Source organism: Rhinoraja longicauda, chromosome 25, assembly GCF_053455715.1.
Source record: "Rhinoraja longicauda isolate Sanriku21f chromosome 25, sRhiLon1.1, whole genome shotgun sequence".
In the NCBI taxonomy this organism is placed as follows: domain Eukaryota; kingdom Metazoa; phylum Chordata; class Chondrichthyes; order Rajiformes; family Arhynchobatidae; genus Rhinoraja; species Rhinoraja longicauda.
Window position 1 is genome coordinate 9,286,424 of NC_135977.1, and position 21,932 is coordinate 9,308,355.

Below are 21,932 nucleotides of genomic sequence, written 5' to 3' on the forward strand. Positions count from 1 at the left end.
AAAGGCCACCTTGAACCTGGAGTGAAAACAAGTCATCCTCGAACCCAATGAAGAATTACTTCGAGACGGAGAGAATTAATTGAAGACCCTTCTACTCTGCCCCCTTGTGCTGGCCAATGTTAAACCCACTGTTCTTTTCACATAACAATTTTATTATCACTGAAGGTGATTTATACCTGGTCAATATTATTTGTGGGACTACGCTGTGAGAAAACTAGCTGCCACATTTCCTTTGATGCAGCGATTGTAAGGCACCTTGGGACATCCTGAGGTTGTGATGGTCACCACTTACTTTGTCTCTCTCCAATTTACCTTCCTGATATTACAGTAGCAGTGTGAATTCTCACTGATGTGGGGATATTTGAAAGCAGCTTTCAGCAGAGGGCAAACTAAGAAAGATAGCCATAAATGATTTTTTTTTTTTAAAACAAACTTCCAGTCCTGGACATCTGAAATTAAAAAAATAGAAAATGCTGGAAAAGCTCAATGGTTCGGCAGCTTCTGTGGAAAAGGACACGGTAAATGTTGCAAGTCGAAGATCCTTCGTCGGAACCGATAAACATCAGAAACATGTCTCTTGCCCAGTGCAGATGAACTGAGGGCCAGAGGACATAGGTTCAATGTGAAGGGCAAAAGATTTAATAGGAATCTGAGGGGTAACTTTTTCACACAAAGGGTGGTGGATGTATGGAATGAGCTGCCAGAGGAGGTAGTTGAGGCTGGGACTCGCCCAACGTTTAAGAAACAGTTGGACAAGTACATGGACAGGGCAGGTTTGGAGGGATACGGACCAAACGCGGGCAGGTGGGACTAGTGTAGCTGGGACATGTTGGCCGGTGTGGGCAAGTTGGGACAAAGGGCCTGTTTCCGTAAACTGTATCACTATGGCTCTATGTCGAATGCGAGCATAAATTAAAAATGGAGAAGGGGAAAACTCCTCAAGTGATGGAAATTTCCAGGAAAAGCAAACATTTCCAAAATGCAGGAGGGTTAATGAATGGATAATGTGCTGGTGAGCTTGTTGTTTGCTGATCTGGACCTGCGAAGAGTTATCAGAATGCAATATTTTTTTAGATTTTTTAGATTTAGAGATACAGCACAGAAACAGGCCCTTCGGCCCATCGGATCCACGCCGCCCAGCGATCCCCGCACATTAACACTATCCTACACACACTAGGGACAATTTTTACATTTGCCCAGCCAATTAACCTACATACCTGCACGTCTTTGGAGTGTGGGAGGAAACCGAAGATCTCGGAGAAAACCCACGCAAGTCACGGGGAGAACGTACAAACTCCGTACAGATCGCTGGCCTGTTTTTGTGCTTTCTGGATCAGATGGACAAGTACAATCACTGACTATATAATAACAAGCACACATAATGATTCCACAGAAATTAAAACTGGGAGATTTATAACAGGTACGTGGTTCACTAGAGGGGGCACGGTGGCGCGGCGGTAGAGTTGCGGCTTTACAGCGCTTGCAGCGCCAGAGACCCGGGTTCAATCCCGACTACGGGTGCTATCTGTACGGAGTTTGTACGTTCTCCCCCTGACCTGCGTGGGTTTTCTCCCACACTCCAAAGACGTGCAGGTATGTAGGCAAATTGGCTTGGCAAATGTAAAGAATTGTCCCTAGTGTGTGTAAGGCACTGTTAATATGCAGGGATCGCTGGTCGGCGCGGACCGGGTGGGCCGAAGGGCCTGTTTTCGCACTGTATCTCTAAACTAAACTAAACTAAACACTGTTTCCCAAAAATCAAAATTAGCGCATTTAAGTTGAGGTTGTGCAAATATAAGGTTTTCTGAAACAGGTGTTTCTTGCAATAATAGGTGGTACGATGGTGCAGCTGGTAGTGCTGCTGTCTCACAGTGCCTGAGACCCCAGTTCAATCCTGACCTCGGGTGCTGCCTGTATGGAGTTTGCACTTCCTCCCACATCCGAAATTCATTTGGAGTTTGTCGTTTCCCCTTGTTAGTAGGGAGTGGATGGGAAAGTGGGCTGAAGGGCCCGTTTCCAATCTGTAACGTTCAATCAATCAATCAGTAACGGTTCCCAAGATCTTTATTTGCTGTAAAATGTTTCAGGGCATGCCTAGGCTTACTGTAAATCTTTTGTCCCCTTTATGTTCAAAATTGTAATTGATACATTTCGGATTTTCTGTTTAGATTAGTTTAGAGGTACAGCGTGGAAACTGGCCCTTCAGCCCACCGAGTCCGCACTGACCAGTGATCCCCGTACACTAGCAGTAACACTAGAGACAATTTACAACCTTTACCAAAGCCAATTAACCTGCAAACCTGCACGTCTTGAGTGTGGGAGGAAACCGGAGCACCCGGAGAAAACCCCCGCGGTTACATGAAGAACGTACAAAGTCCGTACAGACAGCACCCGTAATCAGGATCGACCCGGGGTCTCTGGCTCTGTACGGCAGCAACTCTATCTCTGCGTCACAGTGCCACTGTGTAAAACCGGTTTTCTGCTGAATTTGAGAGCTGGTTATTCCCCGGAATTTCTCATTGTTTTCTCACCAAAAATAGATTGGGGGATATGCACACATCTATACTGTCAAAGGTGTAAACGGAAAGGCTGTGCAAATGACCTCAGACAATAAGTTCACGCTCCGCAATCTAGCACCACTCCATATTTAGCTTCGTTTAGTTTAGAGATATAGCGCTGAAACCATCCCTTTGTCCCACCGAGTCCGCACCAACCAGCGATCCCTGCACATTAACACTACCCTACTCCCACTAGGGACATTTTTTTACATTTATACCAAGCCAATTAACCTACAAACCTATACGTCTTTGGAATGTGGGAGGAAAACGAAGATCTCAGAGAAAACCCACGCAGGTCACGGGGAGAACGTACAAACTCCCTACATACAAGCACCCGTAGTCAGGATCGAACCCGGGTCTCTGGCGCCGTGAGGCAGTGCCACCGTGCCACTCAGATGCATACCACACACTCCATAATCAAAAACAACTAGTGTCAGCTTTTTCATATTTCAGTGAGGTGTCATAAAAATATTTGTGCTCTATCACGACAGTGCTAATTCAAGCATTAAATTTAGCAGTTAATGATTACCACCACACAGCACAGCGTAGCGTAATGTACAGCCAAAATAGCTCGACAAGTTCTTTGTGCTTGCAGACACTTATATTACAAGACTCCTTCTGGAGGCACCATCTAAGGCTACAAAGGTGTGAAATGAGTAGGTACTTAACGCGGAAGGTAGACATAAAATGCTGAAGTAAGGCAGCATCTCAGGAGAGAAGGAATGGGTGACGTTTCGGGTCGAGACCCTTCTTCAGTCTCGTCCTGAAACGTCACCCATTCCTTCTCTCCTGAGATGCTGCCTGACCCGCTGTGTTACTCCAGCATTTTGTGTCTACCTTCAATTTGAATCAGCATCTGCAGTTATTTTCCTACGGTACTTAACGCTGGTCATTTTGTTAACTGTGTGTTGTTCACTTTCATAAGTTATTGGAGCAGAATTGGGCCATTCCACCCATTAAGTCAACTCCACCATTCAATCATGGCTGATTTATCTCTCCCTCTCAGCCCCATTCTCCTGCCTGCTCCCCATATCCCCTGATGCCCAAGAATCTACTAACCAAGAATCTACCTCTCTCTGCCTTAAAAATATCCATTGACTTGGCCTCCACAGCCGACCGTGGCAATGAATTCCACAGATTCACCACCCTCTGCTGTTTTCCCCAAAACTTGGCTTTATTTTCTGAATTCACTCCAACTGAACTTTTCTTGGAATTTCAAGTTAAATATAAAAAAGTTATTCTCACAGTGAAGAAAAAGGATACGAATTAAACTCGCTGCTGTGGAATTGTGGAGATTCATACAATATGTGCAGCAGTAGATCAAACCAGACCACTTAGAATACTGTTAAACAACACAAATCCCACAAATCATAGTCATTGAGTGATACAGTGTGGAAAAGGGACACTCAGCCCAAACTTGCCCACACCAGCCAACATGTCCCAGCTACACTAGTCCCACCTACCCGCAGTTGTCCTATATCCCGCCAAACCTGTCCTATCCATGTACCTGTCTGTTTCTTAAACATTGGGATAGTCCCTGCCTCAACTACCTCATCTGGCAGCTTGTTCCATACACCCACCACCCTTTGTGTGAGAAAGTCACCCCACAGATTCCTATTAAATCTTTTCCCCTTCACCTTCAACACATGTCCTCTGGTCCTCGATTCGCCTGCTCTGGGCAAGAGACTCGATGCATCCACCCGGTCTATTCCCCTCATGATTTTCTACATTATTTTCTAGCTTTCTTCACCCCCCCCCCACTAAATCAGTCTGAAGAAAGGTCCCATCCCAAAACGCATGCAGGCCTAGTTCGCCACTACGAGAAGGTAAGACTGTTCAATGAACTTTTCTAACTTTGTCGGCTCCAGAATCGTGGCGACTATTGTGTACTGCCTCAGTGAGGTCTGCTGCATGATTTTAGCCCATTGTAAGCAACAACAAAGCATTTCACTGCAGTGAGGTACATACTACAATAATGTATCGTTGAATCAGTGCGAGGGGAAAATATTACTAGGTTAATTCCAGGAATGGCGGCACTGTCATATGTTGAAAGACTGGAGCGGCTAGGCTTGTATACACTGGACTTTAGAAGGATGAGAGGGGATCTTATCGAAACATATAAGATTATTAAGGGGTTGGACACGTTCGAGGCAGGAAACATGTTCCCAATGTTGGGGGAGTCCAGAACCAGGGGGCACAGTTTAAGAATAAGGGGTAGGCCATTTAGAACGGAGATGAGGAAAAACTTTTTCAGTCAGAGAGTTGTGATTCTGTGGAATTCACTGCCTCAGAGGGCAGTGGAGGCCAATTCTCTGAATGCATTCAAGAGAGAGCTGGATAGAGCTCTTAAGGATAGCGGAGGCAGGGGGTATGGGGAGAAGGCAGGAATGGGGTACTGATTGAGAATGATCATCCATGATCACATTGAATGGTGGTGCTGGCTTGAAGGGCTGAATGGCCTACTCCTGCACCTATTATCTATTATCTATTGTCTATTAGCAAAATAAACAATGAGTGGGTATCTCATTGAAACTTACCGAATAGTGAAAGGCCTGGACATAGTGGAAGTGCAGAGGATGCTTCCACTCGTGGGAGAGTCTAGGACCAGAGGGCACGGCCTCAGAATAAAAGGACGTTCCTTTAGAACGGAGATGAGGAGCAATTTCTTTAGCTAGATGGTGGTGAATCTGTGCAATTCATTGCCACAAAAAAACTGTGGAAGCCAAGTCATCGGGTATTAGTAAAGCAGAATAAGAAAATAACTGCAGATGCTGGTACAAATCGATTTATTCACAAAATGCTGGAGTAACTCAGCAGGTCAGGCAGCATCTCGGGAGAGAAGGAATGGGTGACGTTTCGGGTCGAGACCCTTCTTCAGACTGATGTCAGGGGGGGCGGGACAAAGGAAGGATATAGGTGGAGACAGGAAGACAGTGGGAGATCTGGGAAGGAGGAGGGGAAGGGAGGGACAGAGGAGCTATCTAAAGTTGGAGAAATCGACGTTCATACCACTGGGCTGCAAACTGCCCAGGCGAAATATGAGGTGCTGTTCCTCCAATTTCCGGTGGGCCTCACTATGGCACTGGAGGAGGCCCATGACAGAAAGGTCAGACTGGGAATGGGAGGGGGAGTTAAAGTGCAGAGATTGGCGGATTCTTGATTAGTAAAGGTGTCAGGGGTTATGGGGAGAATTGCAGGAGAATGGGGTTGAGAGGGAAAGACAGATCAGCCATGATTGAATGGCCGAGTAGACTCAATGGGCCGAATGTCCTAAATCTGCTCCTACGACTTATGAACTTATACCCCCCAAATTATGATCTTCTGAAATGCACACCGACCGACCTGCAATTATTTGTCACCAGATTTGTTCGTCCCACTTTAGGAAGCAGGTCAGCTCAGCACTAGGTAATGCAAAGGCAAGAACAAAACGGCTCTTTATAGGAACAATTAGAGGGAGCTCAGAAAAGAACAGAAGCAGGTCATTATGTGAAAGTCACTTCATAAATTTGGAGCATTTCATTTCTCCTTGGCATGGGACCGTGTAAGACGGTCTGTCGAATTTCAGCCAAGAGATTTGCTGTTTCTAGGGACTTGGAGATTTACCTGCGCACTGCCAAAGCTTCCTTCTTCTTTATTGATTTACTGATTCAGAAGGTGGTAGTTCACACAGGTCAGGAATTTTTTGTTTTATGGAGAGCGTGTGAGGTGTCTTGGACAGAGGTGGGGAGAGATTTAACCAGGGGGGATAGGATGGAGTCGAGGTAGGTGGAAATAAGTTTGGTGGGACACAAGCAGGCAGAGACAATGTTTTTTGTGTCTGATGAAGGGTCTCGACCCGAAACGTCACCCATTCCTTCTCTCCTGAGATGCTGTCTGGCCTGCTGAGTTACTCCAGCATTTTGTGAATAGTTACAATAGTTACTCTACACTGACAAACTGCATCACTGAAATAAAATCTTGGCTTCAATCAAATTTCCTCAAACTCAATTGCAACAAATCTGAAATCATCATCATTGGTCCAAAAACGCTCACCAAATCCACCCAAAACTTCATCCTCAACATTGATGGTCTCCCAGTATCCACCTCCCCTCACATCCGGAATCTTGGAATCATCTTTGATCAAACCCTCCCCTTCGACAAACACATCACAAAGTCAGCCTTCTTCCACCTCAAAAACATTGCCCGTCTCCGTCCATCCCTCTCCTCCACAGCTGCAGAAACCCTCATCCACGCCTTCATCACCTCCCGTCTGGACTACTGCAACAGCCTCCTCTATGGCGCACCCTCAAAAATCATCAGTAAACTTCAATACATTCAAAACTCCGCTGCCCGTCTACTCACCCACACCCCGATCCGTGACCATATCACCCCCGTCCTTTATAAACTCCACTGGCTCCCCATCCCCCAGAGAATCCAGTACAAAATCCTCCTCATAACCTACAAAGCCCTCCATAACCTGGCCCCATCCTACCTGACCGACCTCCTCCACAGGCACACTCCCACCTGCACCCTCCGCTCTGCTGCTGCCAATCTCCTATCCCCCCACATCCGGACCAAACTCAGATCCTGGGGGGACAGGGCTTTCTCCATCGCTGCTCCCACCCTATGGAACTCACTACCCCAAACCGTTAGAGACTCCTCCACACTCACCACATTCAAAACATCGCTGAAGTCTCACCTGTTCAGTACTGCCTTCAACCACTGAAGGTCACCTCACCTTCTGTCTCCTTTCTCTGTTTGTTTACTTATTTACTTATTTATCTATTTATTCATTTCCCTATGTTCTCTAAATCTCTGTAAAGCGTCTTTGAGTATATGAAAAGCGCTATATAAATGTAATGCATTATTATTATTATTATTATTAACACAGGTGGTAAGTTAGGTTTAGTTTAGTTTAGTTATGATACAGCGCGGAAACAGGCACTTCGGCCCACCGAGTCTGCACCGACCAGCGATCGTCACACACCAACACTATCCCACTCACACTAGGGACAATTTACATCTGTACCAAGCTAATTAGCCAACAAACGTGTATGTCCTTGGAGTGTGGGAGGAAACCGAAGAGCTCGGAGAAAACCCACGCAGATATAAAAGTGCGTAGAGCGTATAAACTCCACACAGACAGCCCCCGTCGTCGGGATTGAACTCAGGTCTCTGGCACTGTAAAGGCAGTAGCTCTACTGCTGCGCCACCGTGCTGCTGGTATAAGCAACAGGCAAACCGGTCCATTAGGCTGGTGACACAAGCAACTGCAAATGCTGGAATCTTGAGCAAAAGACAAAGCGCTGGAGTAACTCTGTGGGTCAGGCAGCATCTGTTGAAAGACTGGGCAATGTTTCGGAGGACGATCCCAACTCGAAACATCGCCCACCCCTTCCCTTCTGACCCGCTGAGTTACTCTAGCAACACTACCCGCTGCACCACTGTGCCGCCCTTTGTAATTCATGTGTCATTTCCAAGTCACGTCAAAATGTTCCAAAATCCTTCACAGGTTTAATTTTGTTTGAATTTGTAACGAGTGTCATTATGTACAGAAACGAAACAGACGCTTTATTCCAAAAACATCCCACAAACAACACCCAGAGACAAACCAGTGAATCAAACGTTTGGAAGCCTTTGATGGTTGAATAATCGCAGTTATTTTGATGCAAAAGGAGATCAAGTCAATACCAGCTCCAAGCAAAGCAAGTAGTTCGTGTTAGTTTAGAGATACAGCACAGAAACAGGCCCTTCAGCCCCCCGAGTCCACGCCCCCCAGCGATCCCCACACACTAACACACACTAGGGCCAATTTATAATTTTACCAAATCCAATTAACCTACAAACCACACACTAACATTATGTAGGAAAATAACTGCAGATGCTGGTACAAATCGAAGGTATCACAAAATGGTGGAGTAACTCAGCAGGTCAGGCAGCATCTCGGAGAGTGGGTGACTTTCGGGTCGAGACCCTTCTTCAGACTGATGATGGGTCTCGACCCGAAACGTCACCCATTCCCTCTCTCCTAGATGCTGCCTGACCTGCTGAGTTACTCCAGCATTTTGTGATACCTACTAACACTATCCTACATACTCTAGGAACAATTAACAATTTTACCGAATCCTATTAACCTACAAACCTCCAAAGACGTACAGGTATGTAGGTTAATTGGCTGGGCAAATGTAAAAATTGTCCCTAGTGGGTGTAGGATAGTGTTAGTGTGCGGGGATCGCTGGGCGGCGCGGACCCGGTGGGCCGAAGGGCCTGTTTCTGCGCTGTATCTCTAAATCTAAAATCAAACATGTTCGTTTTTGGAGTGTGGGAGGAAACCAGAGCACCCGGAAAAACCCCACCCGGTCACAGGGAGAACGTACAAACTCCGTGCAGCCTGATTCTCTCAGTCTGTTTCCTCCGCACCTTAGTCCCCCGTGGCACTGAGATTTATTCTACCTCACGCCCACCAACGTTCCTTTACTTTTTTTGCTGCCCACCTGTATTAGGATCAATTATCCCTTTTTTGGGATGTGGCAGGAAATGGGAGCACCCGAAGGGAAACCCACAAATTTGCAGAGAGAACGTGCAAACTCCCACAAAGACAGCAAAGCGGTCTGAAGAAGGGTGTCGACCCGAAACGTCACCCATTCCTTCTCTCCAGAGATGCTGCCTGACCTGCTGAGTTACTCCAGCATTTTGTGTCTATCTGCAGCTTAAACCAGCATCTGCGGTTCCTTCCTACATACCCCAGAGGTTGGAATTGAACTAGGGACCCTGAGCTATGAGGAAACTGCACTAACTGCCATACAATGTGCACCACAGGGTCACAAATACAGCCTCTGTAACCATACCACTGGGGTTTGGTTTAATGCTTTGTCAACTTTTGACAATGAAGTACTCGTAGTTTATAGAGATTTAGATTTTTTTTTAGATTTGAGATTTAGAGATACAGCGCAGAAACAGGCCCTTCGGCCCACCGGGTCCATGCCGCCCAGTGATCCCCGCACACGAACAATATCCTACACCCACTAGGGAGAATTTTTACATTTGCCCAGCCAATTAACCTACATACCTATACGTCTTTGGAGTGTGGGAGGAAACCGAAGATCTCAGAGAAAACCCACGCAGGTCACGGGTACAAATTCCGTACAGACGGCGCCCATAGTCAGGATCGAACCTGAGTCTCCGGCACTGCATTCGCTGTAAGGCAGCAACTCTACCGCTGCGCCACCGTAGATACAACATGGAAACAGGCCTTTTGGTCCACCGAGTCCATGCTGACTATCAACCACTCACTGACATTAATATCACACAAATCTAACACAACCTTTTATTCTCTCCATCAATTCACCCCAGATTCCATCCATCTTTTAGCTACACACTTGGGGCAAGTTACACCAACCAATCCAGAGTTTGCACATGCTCCCTGTGACCGCGTGGGTTTTTTCCAGTTTCCTCCCACACTCCAAAGACGTACTGGTTTGTCACCAACAATGGCCTGTTCCCTTTATCATTGTTACTTTTTTGCATGTCTTTCATTCATTCTACACCATCGTCCATATCTCTCATTTCCCTTTTCCATAACTAGTCTGAAGAAGGGCCTCGACCCAAAACGTTACCCATTCCTTCCCTCAAGAGATGCTGCCTGTCCCGCTGAGTTGCTCCAGCTTTTTGTGTCTATCTTCGGTTTGTAGGTTAATTGGTTTTGGTAAAATTGTAAATTGTACCTAGTGTGCAGGATCTCGTGATCACTGGTCAGTCTGAAGAAGGGTCTCGACCCGAAACGTCGCCCATTCCTTCTCTCCTGAGATGCTGCCTGACCTGCTGAGTTACTCCAGCATTTTGTGAATAAATACCTTCGATTTGTACCAGCATCTGCAGTTATTTTCTTACACTAGTCAGCGTGGACTGTGTCCCACTGCGTCTTTGCCGACCAGCATTCATCCATTCACTAGTTCTATCCTACACACTAGGGACAATTTACAGAAGCCAATTAATCTGTAGACCTGCGTGTCTTTGGTGTGTGGGAAGAAACTGGAGAAACCCCACTTGGTCATAGGGAGAACGTGCAAACTCTGTGCAGGCAGCACCTGTAGTCAGGATTGAACCAGGGTCTCTGGTGCCGTGAGGCAGCAACTCTACTGCCGCGCCACCGTGCCGCCCAATGTTTATGGCACGAAGATTGTACACCAGACGGCAGATGCAAAAGCATACAATGAGTGAAGATGGTGGCAGGAGGGGAGAAGATACTGAGACAGGTAAAGATGACAAGCAACCCTCTAGTCAACCCTCATGCAATGCTTTATACCTCAGCACAGAAAATGCTACATCTCTCTCTCTCTCCCTAAATTATTCGATTTCCTTGAGAATACATTTCAGTGGTCCCAATGCAAACAATATAAGATTCAATCATCTTGTGTAGGAAGGAACTGCAGATGCTGGTTTGAATCGAAGATAGACATAAAAAGCAAGGAGCAACTCAGCGGGGTCAGGCAGTATCTCTGGAGAAAAGAAATAGGTGGCGTTTAGGATCAAAATCCTTCTTCATACCACCTTGGCCCACAGCCATACATCTAAATCATATTTCCAACCAGATATTCACCCATTTCTCTTCAAAGGTCTTTCTCAAATTAATTTTTATCACCTTCAACAGGATATTCCTCCTTTTCACAAGTCATCTGCCTTGTTACTGAGACAGAAACTTCTCTGCTGAATCATGTTCATTTAATTCTCGTTCGTCTTTTTTCCTTTTTTTTTTTGTGTGTCGGTGTTGGGATGGTTTTTGTATTTTTTTTTGGTTGTGTATGTGTGGGGGGTGGTGGTATGGGTGGTGTGGGTGGGGGGGTGGTGGTGTGGGTGGGGGGGGTGGGGGAAACTTTTCTCTTCCTCACGGCGCGGGGTGCGGCTCGGCTGCGGGGCCTAACATCGCCCGGTGCGGCTCGGCCGCTGGATTTTACATCGCCCGGTGCGGCTTGGCCGCTGGACTTAACAGTGCCCGGTGCGGCTCGGCCGCGGGATTTTACATCGCAACTCTACCGCTGCGCCATTGTCGTCTTGGGATGCATTGGGGGCAATGTGCTGTTTTTGCAGGCGTGTGGCTTACTGGGAAGTCAGGAGGTGTCGTCTAAATTTAATTTAAGTTCCAGCAGAATTTTAATTGTTAAGAATCCACAGTCCACAGGGTCTCCATCGCTCACACTCCTCAGCGCCACACAGAACTCCTTGTCCTCCTACAGAATAAGCCGACAATGGTGTCGCGAAGAGGCAAGCAACAAGCGCTGGATAGAAGTGTAAGACCAGTCCCAGCACAAGAAGGGTCTCGACCCGAAACGCCACCCATTCCTTCTCTCCAGAGACGCTGTCTGTCCCGCTGAGTTACTCCAGCTTTTTGTGTCTATCACAGCAGTGACATCCATCTCGACAGCAGCAAAGCAGGGTCTATTCACACTCAGAGTTACACACAGGGATGCAAAGTTTTCAGCGCACTTCTTCAGGCTAAAAACAAAATCGCAAAAAAAAAACAACCTGGAAGAGCAACTTTCTAAGATTATTGCCAGGTAACTTGATATCCACGTTGGAACACACACACAACTGTTATAGAAACATTGAAAATAGGTGCATGAGTAGGCCATTCGGCCCTTCGAGCCAGCTCCGCCATTCAATGGGATCATGGCTGATCATCCAAAATTAATACCCAGTTCTGCCTTTTTCCCCATATCCCTTGATTCCCTTAGCCCTAAGTGCTATATCTAACTCTCTCTTGAAAACATACAGAATCTGCAGTCCTTGACTTTGTGTAGCAAAATGCTGGAGTAACTGGGCGGGTCAGGCAGCATCTCTGGAGGAAAGGAATAGGTGACATTTTTAGTTTTTTGTGTCTATCTGTGTGTGTGTGTGTGTGTGTGTGTGTGTGTGTGTGCATGTGCGTGTGTGTATGTGTGTAGATATAGACGCTGAACTTTTCTTTCTCATTTATTATATTATTTACAGAGTACAACGTTTATAGACAATAGACAATAGACAATAGGTGCAGGAGTAGGCCATTCGGCCCTTCGAGCCAGCACCGCCATTCAATGTGATCATGGCTGATCATTCTCAATCAGTACCCCATTCCTGCCTTTTCCCCATACCCCCTGACTCCGCTATCCTTAAGAGCTCTATCTAGCTCTCTCTTGAATGCATTCAGAGAATTGGCCTCCACTGCCTTCTGAGGCAGAGAATTCCACAGATTCACAACTCTCTGACTGAAAAGGTTTTTCCTCATCTCCGTTCTAAATGACCTACCCCTTATTCTTAAACTGTTGGCCCTTGTTCTGGACTCCCCCAACATTGGGAACATGTTTCCTGCCTCTAACGTGTCCAACCCCTTAATAATCTTATACGTTTCGATAAGATCCCCTCTCATCCTTCTAAATTCCAGTGAATACAAGCCTAGTCTTTCAACATATGACAGTCCCGCCATTCCGGGAATTAACCTAGTGAACCTACGCTGCACGCCCTCAATAGCAAGAATATCCTTCCTCAAATTTGGAGACCAAAACTGCACACAGTACTCTAGGTGCGGTCTCACTAGGGCCCTGTACATATTCTGTTGTGCTGCTGCAAGTAAGAATGTTGTTGTTCTGTCTGGGACTTATGACAATAAAACACTCTTGAACTCTCTGCACATTATGACCATTTCCAATTTTTAAATTCAAGTTCCAATTCCTTGAATTTCTTCACAAGTTCTGAGATTTGAGTGGAGAACCATCATCCTTCAAGGTGTAACCCACACCCACTGACCCCCACCCCCCTCCCCACCCACTTGCTGTTAAATCAAAAAGATGACATTTTAAAATGAGTAATGTAATTTCTCATGAGAGGGACATTAAAAAAAAACTTCTAAAAAAATGCACAAATCTGTCACACAGAGGACGTGGGTGTTGATGGGATTTTGAATTTAACAAAATTATAAAATGGGTACGTGTAGGGAGGCTGGTTTAAACAGAAGGCGGACAGAAATGGTTGGAGTAACTCAGCGGGTCAGGCAGCATCTCTGGAGAAAAGGGATAGGGAACGTTTCGGGTCGAGACCATTCTTCGGACTGAGAAGATAGACACAAAATGCTGGAGTAACTCAGCGGGTCAGGCAGCATCTCAGGAGAGAAGGAATGGGTGACATTTCGGGTCGAGACCCTTCTCCAGACACATTTTCCCACACATCTTCAGACTGAGAGTCAGGGGAAAGGGGGACGAGAAATACAGACGGTACTTAGGAGAAATGAACCAGAAAAAGCACCGATAATCAAGGAAATATGGGGAAGACAATAGGCCATTGTTGGGTGTGGGAGTAGGCAGTCAAAGGAACTGAACAAAGGAACCTGACGAAGGGTCTCGACCCGAGACGTCACCTATTCCTTCTATCCAGAGATGCTGCCTGTCCCGCTGAGTTACTCCAGCTTTTTGCGTCTATCTTCAGAGGAGCTAAACAGGACGACAGTCAAACTAACACGATGACGCGGCTGGAAAATTGGAATGTTTGTTCAATCAACTGTTAAAACAACTTTCACAACTTTTGTTTTTCCCTCAGGAGAAATGTGACTGCACAGTTTACCCTAGCATCAGATAGACATGCTGAATGGTGTAAGCTGAAAACAGTGATGAGCCACGCTCAAAACATTGCAATGCCAACAACGGTGCAGGAAAATTAGCGCTTTTTGGGATAAAAAGACAATCTTTTTACATCTTTTTGGACATTGTGCTATGGCCTTTGAACGACTTTCAAAGTGTAACCCATGTTTAAGACTTCAGCAAACCTTTTTGCAGGAAGTAAGATTGCAAAGAAAATCTGTGCTGAACCCGTGGGCAGTTCTGCTGCCTGAAATATTATTTTAATCACTGTTTCAATTGCCAGGATGCCTCTAACTACATGTGGCGTTTTGCCATATTTAGCTTGCATTTAATTATAATGAACGAGAATGATCCCAGGAATAGACACAAAAAGCTGGAGTAACTCAGCGGGACAGGCAGCATCTCTGGAGAGAAGGAATGGGTGACGTTTCGGAAGGAATGGGTGTCGAACCTGAAGAAGAGTCTCGACCCGAAACTTCACCCATTCCTTCTCTTAATTAATCAGAGGGTGGTGAAAATGTGCAGTTCATTGCCACAGATGGCTGTTTAGGCCACGTCAATGGATATTATTAAGGTGGTGATTGACAGATTCTTATGGGTGTTAGGGTTTATGGGAAGAAGGCAGGAGAATGGGGTTGGGAGGGAAAGTTAGATCAGCCAAGATTGAATGGCAGAGTAGACTTGATTGACCAAATGGCCAAGTTCTGCTCCGTGAACGTATGTATAATTGCTATCCTCCACACTCCGATTCGACCCTCCACAAGCCCATCGCCTCCCACCCAAGGCAGGGACATGCCGAGTTTGGTCTCTGCTCTGTGCTGTTTAACCTTTGGCCTGGGTTGTTGTATTAAAGTACAGCATGCAAGCATTGCTGTTGGGCTGTATGGCTGCACATGTGGGCAAAATGGTGTCATGGAACATATACACTAACAATGTCCCTCGGCCCACATTTGTGCTGAACATAACGCCAAGATAAACTAATCTCATCTGCCTGCACATGATCCCATGGAACAAAAAAAGGATTAGGTTCCTCATGACTATACGGTTTCACCATGTAAATGCGCACATGGAGAAGGGCTGATTGGACACAGTACCAGTTATCATGGCACAACATGGTAAATTTGAGTCTGAAGAAGGGTCTCGACCCGAAACGTCATCCATTCCTTCTCTCCAGAGATGCTGCCTGACACGCTGAGTTACTCCAGCTTTTTGTGTCTACCTTCGATTTAAACCAGCATTTGCAGTTATTTTCCTGCACCTTTATCATGTATATCTATACACATTAAGTGGCTCGATGATCGTAATCATGTTCTGTCTTTCCCCTGACTGGTTAGCAAGCAACAAAAGCTCTTCACTGTACCCTCGGTATGCCTGACAAAAAAACAAATCTGAACTGTACCCACCCATTATTCTTACCATTCAAAAAGAGAACAGAAAATGGATGCGTTATTGTTAAATGGGTCTTGGCATCTGTTCCATAAGAAAAGATTACAGCTATTCAGAATATTTTAAATGGGAATAAGGTGGCTTACAGGCATTTACAAAAAATCTGGGATTGGTCTATTTAGGCGAAAGCAGAACAAGGGATTTAATGAAGATGGTCGAAATCATAAGGGGTTAGGATAAGAAGAGAGCATTAAAACGAAAAACAAGCAAGATTAGATTTTTTTCCCCATGAAACAATTGTTATAATCCAGTCGGCACTGTGTGAAAGCATGTCGGATGCCTAACTCAGGCAACCTTCATTAGACACACTAATAGGAAACATTTTTATAGAGCTTTCAGACTATACAACCATTCAGCTATTAAACACTACAACCAAATAAGCTCTGAACATAGTGCAATGATAACAATAACAGTCTATTATTGTTTGTTTTATTATGTGTACGTATGTATGCGTGTATATACACACACACAGTATATATATAGACACAAAAAGAGAGAGAGAGAGAGAGAGAGAGAGAGAGAGAGAGAGAGAGAGAGAGAGAGAGAGAGAGAGAGAGAGAGAGAGAGAGAGAGAGAGAGAGAGAGTCTGTGTTTGTGCATATAACACACACATATGTATGCATTTCTTAGGCTTCTAAGCACCCCTCGGTCATGGCTGACCCTGGGTGATGCATCCTAGTTGGCTGCTTGCTCCACACCTCGGCCAGAGCAGCGACGCTTGTGGCTGAAGAGACCAATGCGGGAGTGACAGTCTCTGTGGTAAAGGTCAAATTTGTGTGTGGTCTCTGGTGTGTTCATGTTGCTGCGCTCCTTTCTGCGTGCCCGCTTGTCTGCCGCTGTGTTCATCAGTTTCCCTTCCCCCGTTTGGAGATGTTGGTTCAGGGTACCTCTCCACCTCGTGCGGTCAGCTGCAAGGCTCTCCCAGGACTCCACATCGATGTTGAGCGTCTTCAAATCTCTCTTGCAGACATCCTTGTAACATAGCTGGGGGGCGGCCGATGGTTCTCCTCCCAGATGTCAGCTCTCCATAGAGGATGTCTTTTGGAATACGGCCATCCTCCATGGGGTGGACATGGCCCAGCCACCGCAGCCTGCGTTGCCCGAGTAGAGTGGACATACTGGGAAGGCCAGCGCCAGACAGAATCTCGGCCTTGGACACTCTGTCTTGCCAGGATATACCCAGGATACAGCGGATGCTTCTAAGGTGGAAAATGTTGAGTCTTCTCTCCAGTCTGGCACATGTAGTCCATGTCTCACTGCCGTACAACAGCGTGCTGTTGACACAGGCTGTATGCATTATATATATACAATATATGTATATATGGGTTATATATATATATATGCACACTGACATGTTTTTCTCAGGCAAGTGGGACTAACTTGGTCAGGCAGCGGTCAGCATGGACATGCAGAGTTGAAGAGTCTGTTTCTGTGCTGCATAACTCGATGACTCTGTGAGTATGGTTCCAAGAATTCGGCTAGGATGGAACTGCAGATACTAGTTTAAACTGAAGATAGACTCAAAAGGCTGGAGTAACTCAGTGGGTCAGACAGCATCTCTGGAAAGAAAGAATAGGTGATGTTTCAGGTCGAGACCCTTCTTCAGACCAAGAGTCAGGGGAATGAAAAACGAGAGATATAGACGGTGATGTAGAGAGATTTGGAACAAATGAATGAAAGAGATGCAAAAAAGTAACGATGATAAAGGAAACAAACCACTGCGGGTGTGGGCTAGGTGCGAACGAGCACAGACAATGTGTCCCACCCCCCTGACATCAGTCTGAAGAAGGGTCTCGACCCGAAACGTCACCCATTCCTTCTCTCCTGAGATGCTGCCTGACCTGCTGAGTTACTCCAGCATTTTGTGAATAAATACCTTCGATTTGTACCAGCATCTGCAGTTATTTTCTTACACAGACAATGAGACTCAACAAGACGTCTTTGAAGCTGGTAGGGCTTGGGTGGGGGAGGGATGGGGAGAGAGGGAATGCATTTCTTCCTTTTCTCCAGAGGTGTTGTGTTTACTCCTGCTTTTTGAGTCTATCCAAGAATTTGTCCTTTTCACGTGGTCTGACAGGTGCCCCTTCCTGGTGCGTGTGGTAGGCTAGGAACTCTCAGTGTGGGCTCTCTCCAAGCCCGGATGGTTTAAGTGATGAACGAAAGACTCACTGCAAGAAAGCAAACCAAAGGCAGCTGCTTGCCAGACTCAGGAGACCTGAGTCTCCTCCTTAGGCCCTACCAGCCACCAATGTGCAGCAGATTCAACTGCAAGTAGACGGTCCAAACAACCTTAGAAACAAAATGCTGGAGTAACTCAGCGGGTCAGGCAGCATCTCTGGAGAAAAAAGGATGGGTAGAGTTTTGGGTCGGGACCCTTCTTCAGACTGGAGAACCAGCCTGAAGAAGGGTCTTGACCAGAAACGTCACCCATCCACTTTCTCCAGAGGTGCTGCCTGACCCGCTGAGTTACTCCAGCATTTTGTGTCTTTCTTTGGAATAAACCAGCATCTGCATTTCTTTGTTTCTGAACAGACAATCTTTACTGTTTCAGTTAAAATGTACTGAAAATCCCCTAAACTGAAATGGTTATTTATTCACCATCCACCATCTTCCAATGATCTGACATCTCCGCTTTACACTATTACACCTTTGCACACCTGACAGTTACTCAGACTGGGTGAAGAGAAGGGGAGAGAGGCAGACGACTGGGGATATTGAAGCCACGTCCAGAGTCCAGAGTGTTTTATTGTCATGTGTCCCAGATAGAACAATGACATTCTTACTTGCAGCAGCACAACAGAATATGTAAACACTGTACACTGTAGACAATATAATAAAGGATAAAAAAAAGTTCAGTGTGCTTACATACACACATATATATACATACACACACACATATACACACACACATACACACACATTCACATATACACACACTCACATATACACACACACATACATACACTCACACACATATTATATACACACGCACACATATACACACACACACATCTATACATATACACACACACATATATACACACAATGCACACAGTCACACACACATACACACACACACACACACACACATATTCACATATACACATACATACACACACATATACACACACACATATACACATATATACACTCACACACACATATACACACACATATTATATACACACGCACACATATACACACATATTATATACACACACACACACACACTCACATTTACACACGCACACTTACGTGTCCCTGATGTAAAGTTACCGTATGGTCCAGTGTAATACAGCAGATCAACCCTTAATCCCCCGAATTGGCGAGTGTCCCGAACGGCGATTGCAAGATTCCTTGCCCTACATTCAATTCGCGCGAAAGGCCACTGAAGGGACAAGTCATCTCGCCGTGCCCAGAGGCACATACATGTGCGCCTTTAACTAGCGACAGGCAACTAACAATGCAACAACAGGTAGTGGGTGTGGACAATGTTAGGCGGCCGTGCCAACAGCAACAACGCAGCCCCTACACCTACAGCAAGGCTGCACAGTCTGATCCCTGCAGTCTGAAGATCAACAGCTCAACGAACCTGGGGCGAGAATTCAAAAGTTTTGCCCAGGAACTTGAAACCACAATTACTTCTCTTTCCACAGATGCCTTGCATTCTCTGCTTTGCAAAGAAAGCAAAGGGCAACTTTGATCCCATTCACCAAGGCTCGCTCAAGTTTCCAAAGAAGTTTCGCTGACCAACGTAAAAGTTTGGACTGGTCTATCTTTTAAAGAACTCTGGCCTTTGCTAATCTAGACCCATGGCGATCAATGTGAAACAAACACAGCCAAGAGCCCACTCACTCCCACTCTGCCTCTAATGATGTGTATTTATTTGCAGATTCGGTATAATCACCCATTAGATACATCAGGAGCATCTGCAGAGTGGGGTATAGGTGCAGGTGCTAAAGTTCAGGGCTAGGTTAAACAATTCACCCCACAGATAAACGCATCTTGCTTTTGAATGAAGCTAGTTTATTTACAGAGGGGGAGACCAAGTGGCGTCCAGAGAAGCTCTCGGAGCAGCGGTTTCTTTAGTGATTTTTGTGGAATACTGTAATATATAGGTGTAAACGGCCAGGATAGAGTGGATGTGCAGAGCATGTTTCCACCAGAGTGGATGTGGGGAGTCTAGGACCAGAGGCCACAGCCTCAGAACAAAAAGGAAAGAGATGAGGAGGAATTTCTTCAGTCAGAGGGTGATGAATCTGTGGAACTCATTGCCACAGAAGGCTGTGGAGTGGAGGCCAAGTTGCAGATCAATCCCCTAGGCACAAGTCAGTGGGTATTTTCAAGGCAGAGATTGACAGATTCTTGATTAGTGCGGGTGTCTAAGGGTTATGGGGAGAAGGCAGGAGAATGGGGTCGAGAGGGAAAGATAGATCACACACGATTGAATAGTGGAGTAGACCTGATGGGCCGACATTCTGCTCCTAGAACTTATGAACTTGGAGCGGCTTGGGTTGGAAAGCCACTTCCAGCCCTTTGTGAGGGGGAAGTCTCCCAACAGATCTGCCTTGTTTGTGTTGAGTCTAGGGTTGGGTAACAGGTGGACATGTTGTATGAATCTCTCCCAAAGTTGTTACAGTGGTTGCAAAACAGTCACTTGGTGAAGAGGAGGTTGTGTTGAGTCTAGGGGTTGGGTAACAGGTGGACATGTTGTATGAATCTCTCCCAAAGTTGTTACAGTGGTTGCAAAACAGTCACTTGGTGAAGGGGAGGTTGTGTTGAGTCTAGGGGTTGGGTAACAGGTGGGCATGTTGTATGAATCTCTCCCAAAGTTGTTACAGTGGTTGCAAAACAGTCAACTTGGTGAAGAGGGAGGGAGGCTTGGTTTTATTGTTGACCAGTTATTTTAATCTTTGATGAAATCTTTTAATCTTTACCAGAAGATGAAACACAGATGTTGTTTACCTGGCCGAAGATCGAGTCCAACATGGGGCTGAAGCCGGGGTCGGCGTCCACCGACTGGAAGCTGCTGGGCTTGGATGAGGAAGGCGACGACGAGGCGGTGAAGAGGGAGCACTCGCTGCCGCTCCTGTCCAGCGGCGCTCCCTTCTTGCAGCGAGATACCTTGCTGCCCGGCGGCCGCTTCCTCCGCTCCCCGGCCGGCCCCTGTCCCTGTCCCTGTCCCTGTCCCAGCCCATGCCCATGTCCCAGCCCATGTCCCTGTCCCAGCCCATGCCCATGTCCCAGCCCATGTCCCAGCCCATGTCCCAGCCCATGTCCATGTCCCAGCCCATGTCCCTGCCCATGTCCCAGCCCATGTCCATCCTCTCCCTGCCCCTGCCCTTCTCCCCGGCCCCCGGCTGCCTGCTGCCTGCCTCCTGTGCCTCGCCTCCTGCAGGGCTTCGCGTCCTCCCCCCCCGCCCCCGCCGGACCCGGACCCCCCGCCGGACCCCCCTCGCCCCAATGTCCCCCCCCGTCACCGTCCGACCCCCTGCCCTGCCGGTAGCTTCGCCTGCGGAGAGCGCTGCCCGTCTGGACGTCTCCTCTCGCAGCCCCGCATTTCAGCAGGGAAGTCTTGGAGTCGCTCTTTGTGATCGCAGAACTCATCGCGGACTTTTCTCTCTCTCTCCTCTCTCTCCCCTCTCTTCCCTCTCCTCTCTCTCCTCTCTCTCCCACCCTCTCCACTCTCTCCCACCCTCTCCACCCTCTACACTCTCTACACTCTCTACACTCTCTCCTCTCTCTCCCACCCTCTCCCACCCTCTCCACCCTCTACACTCTCTACACTCTCTCCTCTCTCTCCCACCCTCTACACTCTCTCCACCCTCTCCACCCTCTCCCACCCCCTCCACCCTCTCCCACCCTCTACACCCCCTCCACTCTCTCCCACCCCTCCACCCTCTTCACCCTCTACACCCTCTTCACCCTCTACACCCTCTCCACCTCTCTTCACTCTCTCCACTCTCTCCCACCCTCTCCACCCTCTACACTCTCCTCTTTCCACCTCTCTCCACTCTCTCTCCCACCCTCTCCCACCCTCTCCCACTCTCTCCACCCCTCTCCTCTCTCCCACCCTCTCCTCTCTCCACTCTCTCCACCCTCTCCACCCTCTCCTCCTCCTCCTCTCCCCGGCCTGTTTCCACACTCTGTCTATCTCTCTAATGTACCGCTATTCAATCCACACGGCCCATTCCCTCCGACAGATGCGAGTCCCCCAGCGCACATCGCACGGTGCAGAACAAAGTCTGTCCTTGTACAAAAAAAAAAAAAATCGGCTTGCATCCGAGAGCCACCCATGTGACATAATAAACACAATCCCACTGAAGGGGGAGATTGTGAACCG

General features: G+C 47.0%; 1 protein-coding gene across 1 annotated transcript in view; it reads right to left on the reverse strand.

Annotated features, from left to right (window-relative positions):
• cabp1a (calcium binding protein 1a) overlaps positions 1-20,775 on the reverse strand; it is a 75,500-nt gene extending 54,725 nt beyond the window's left edge. The window contains exon 1 of the mRNA XM_078421060.1: positions 20,555-20,775. Coding sequence (XP_078277186.1) covers positions 20,555-20,578 — 24 coding nt within the window. The 5' untranslated portion in view covers positions 20,579-20,775. The remainder of the gene's footprint in view (positions 1-20,554) is intronic.
• Between the last annotated feature and the right edge of the window lie 1,157 nt (positions 20,776-21,932).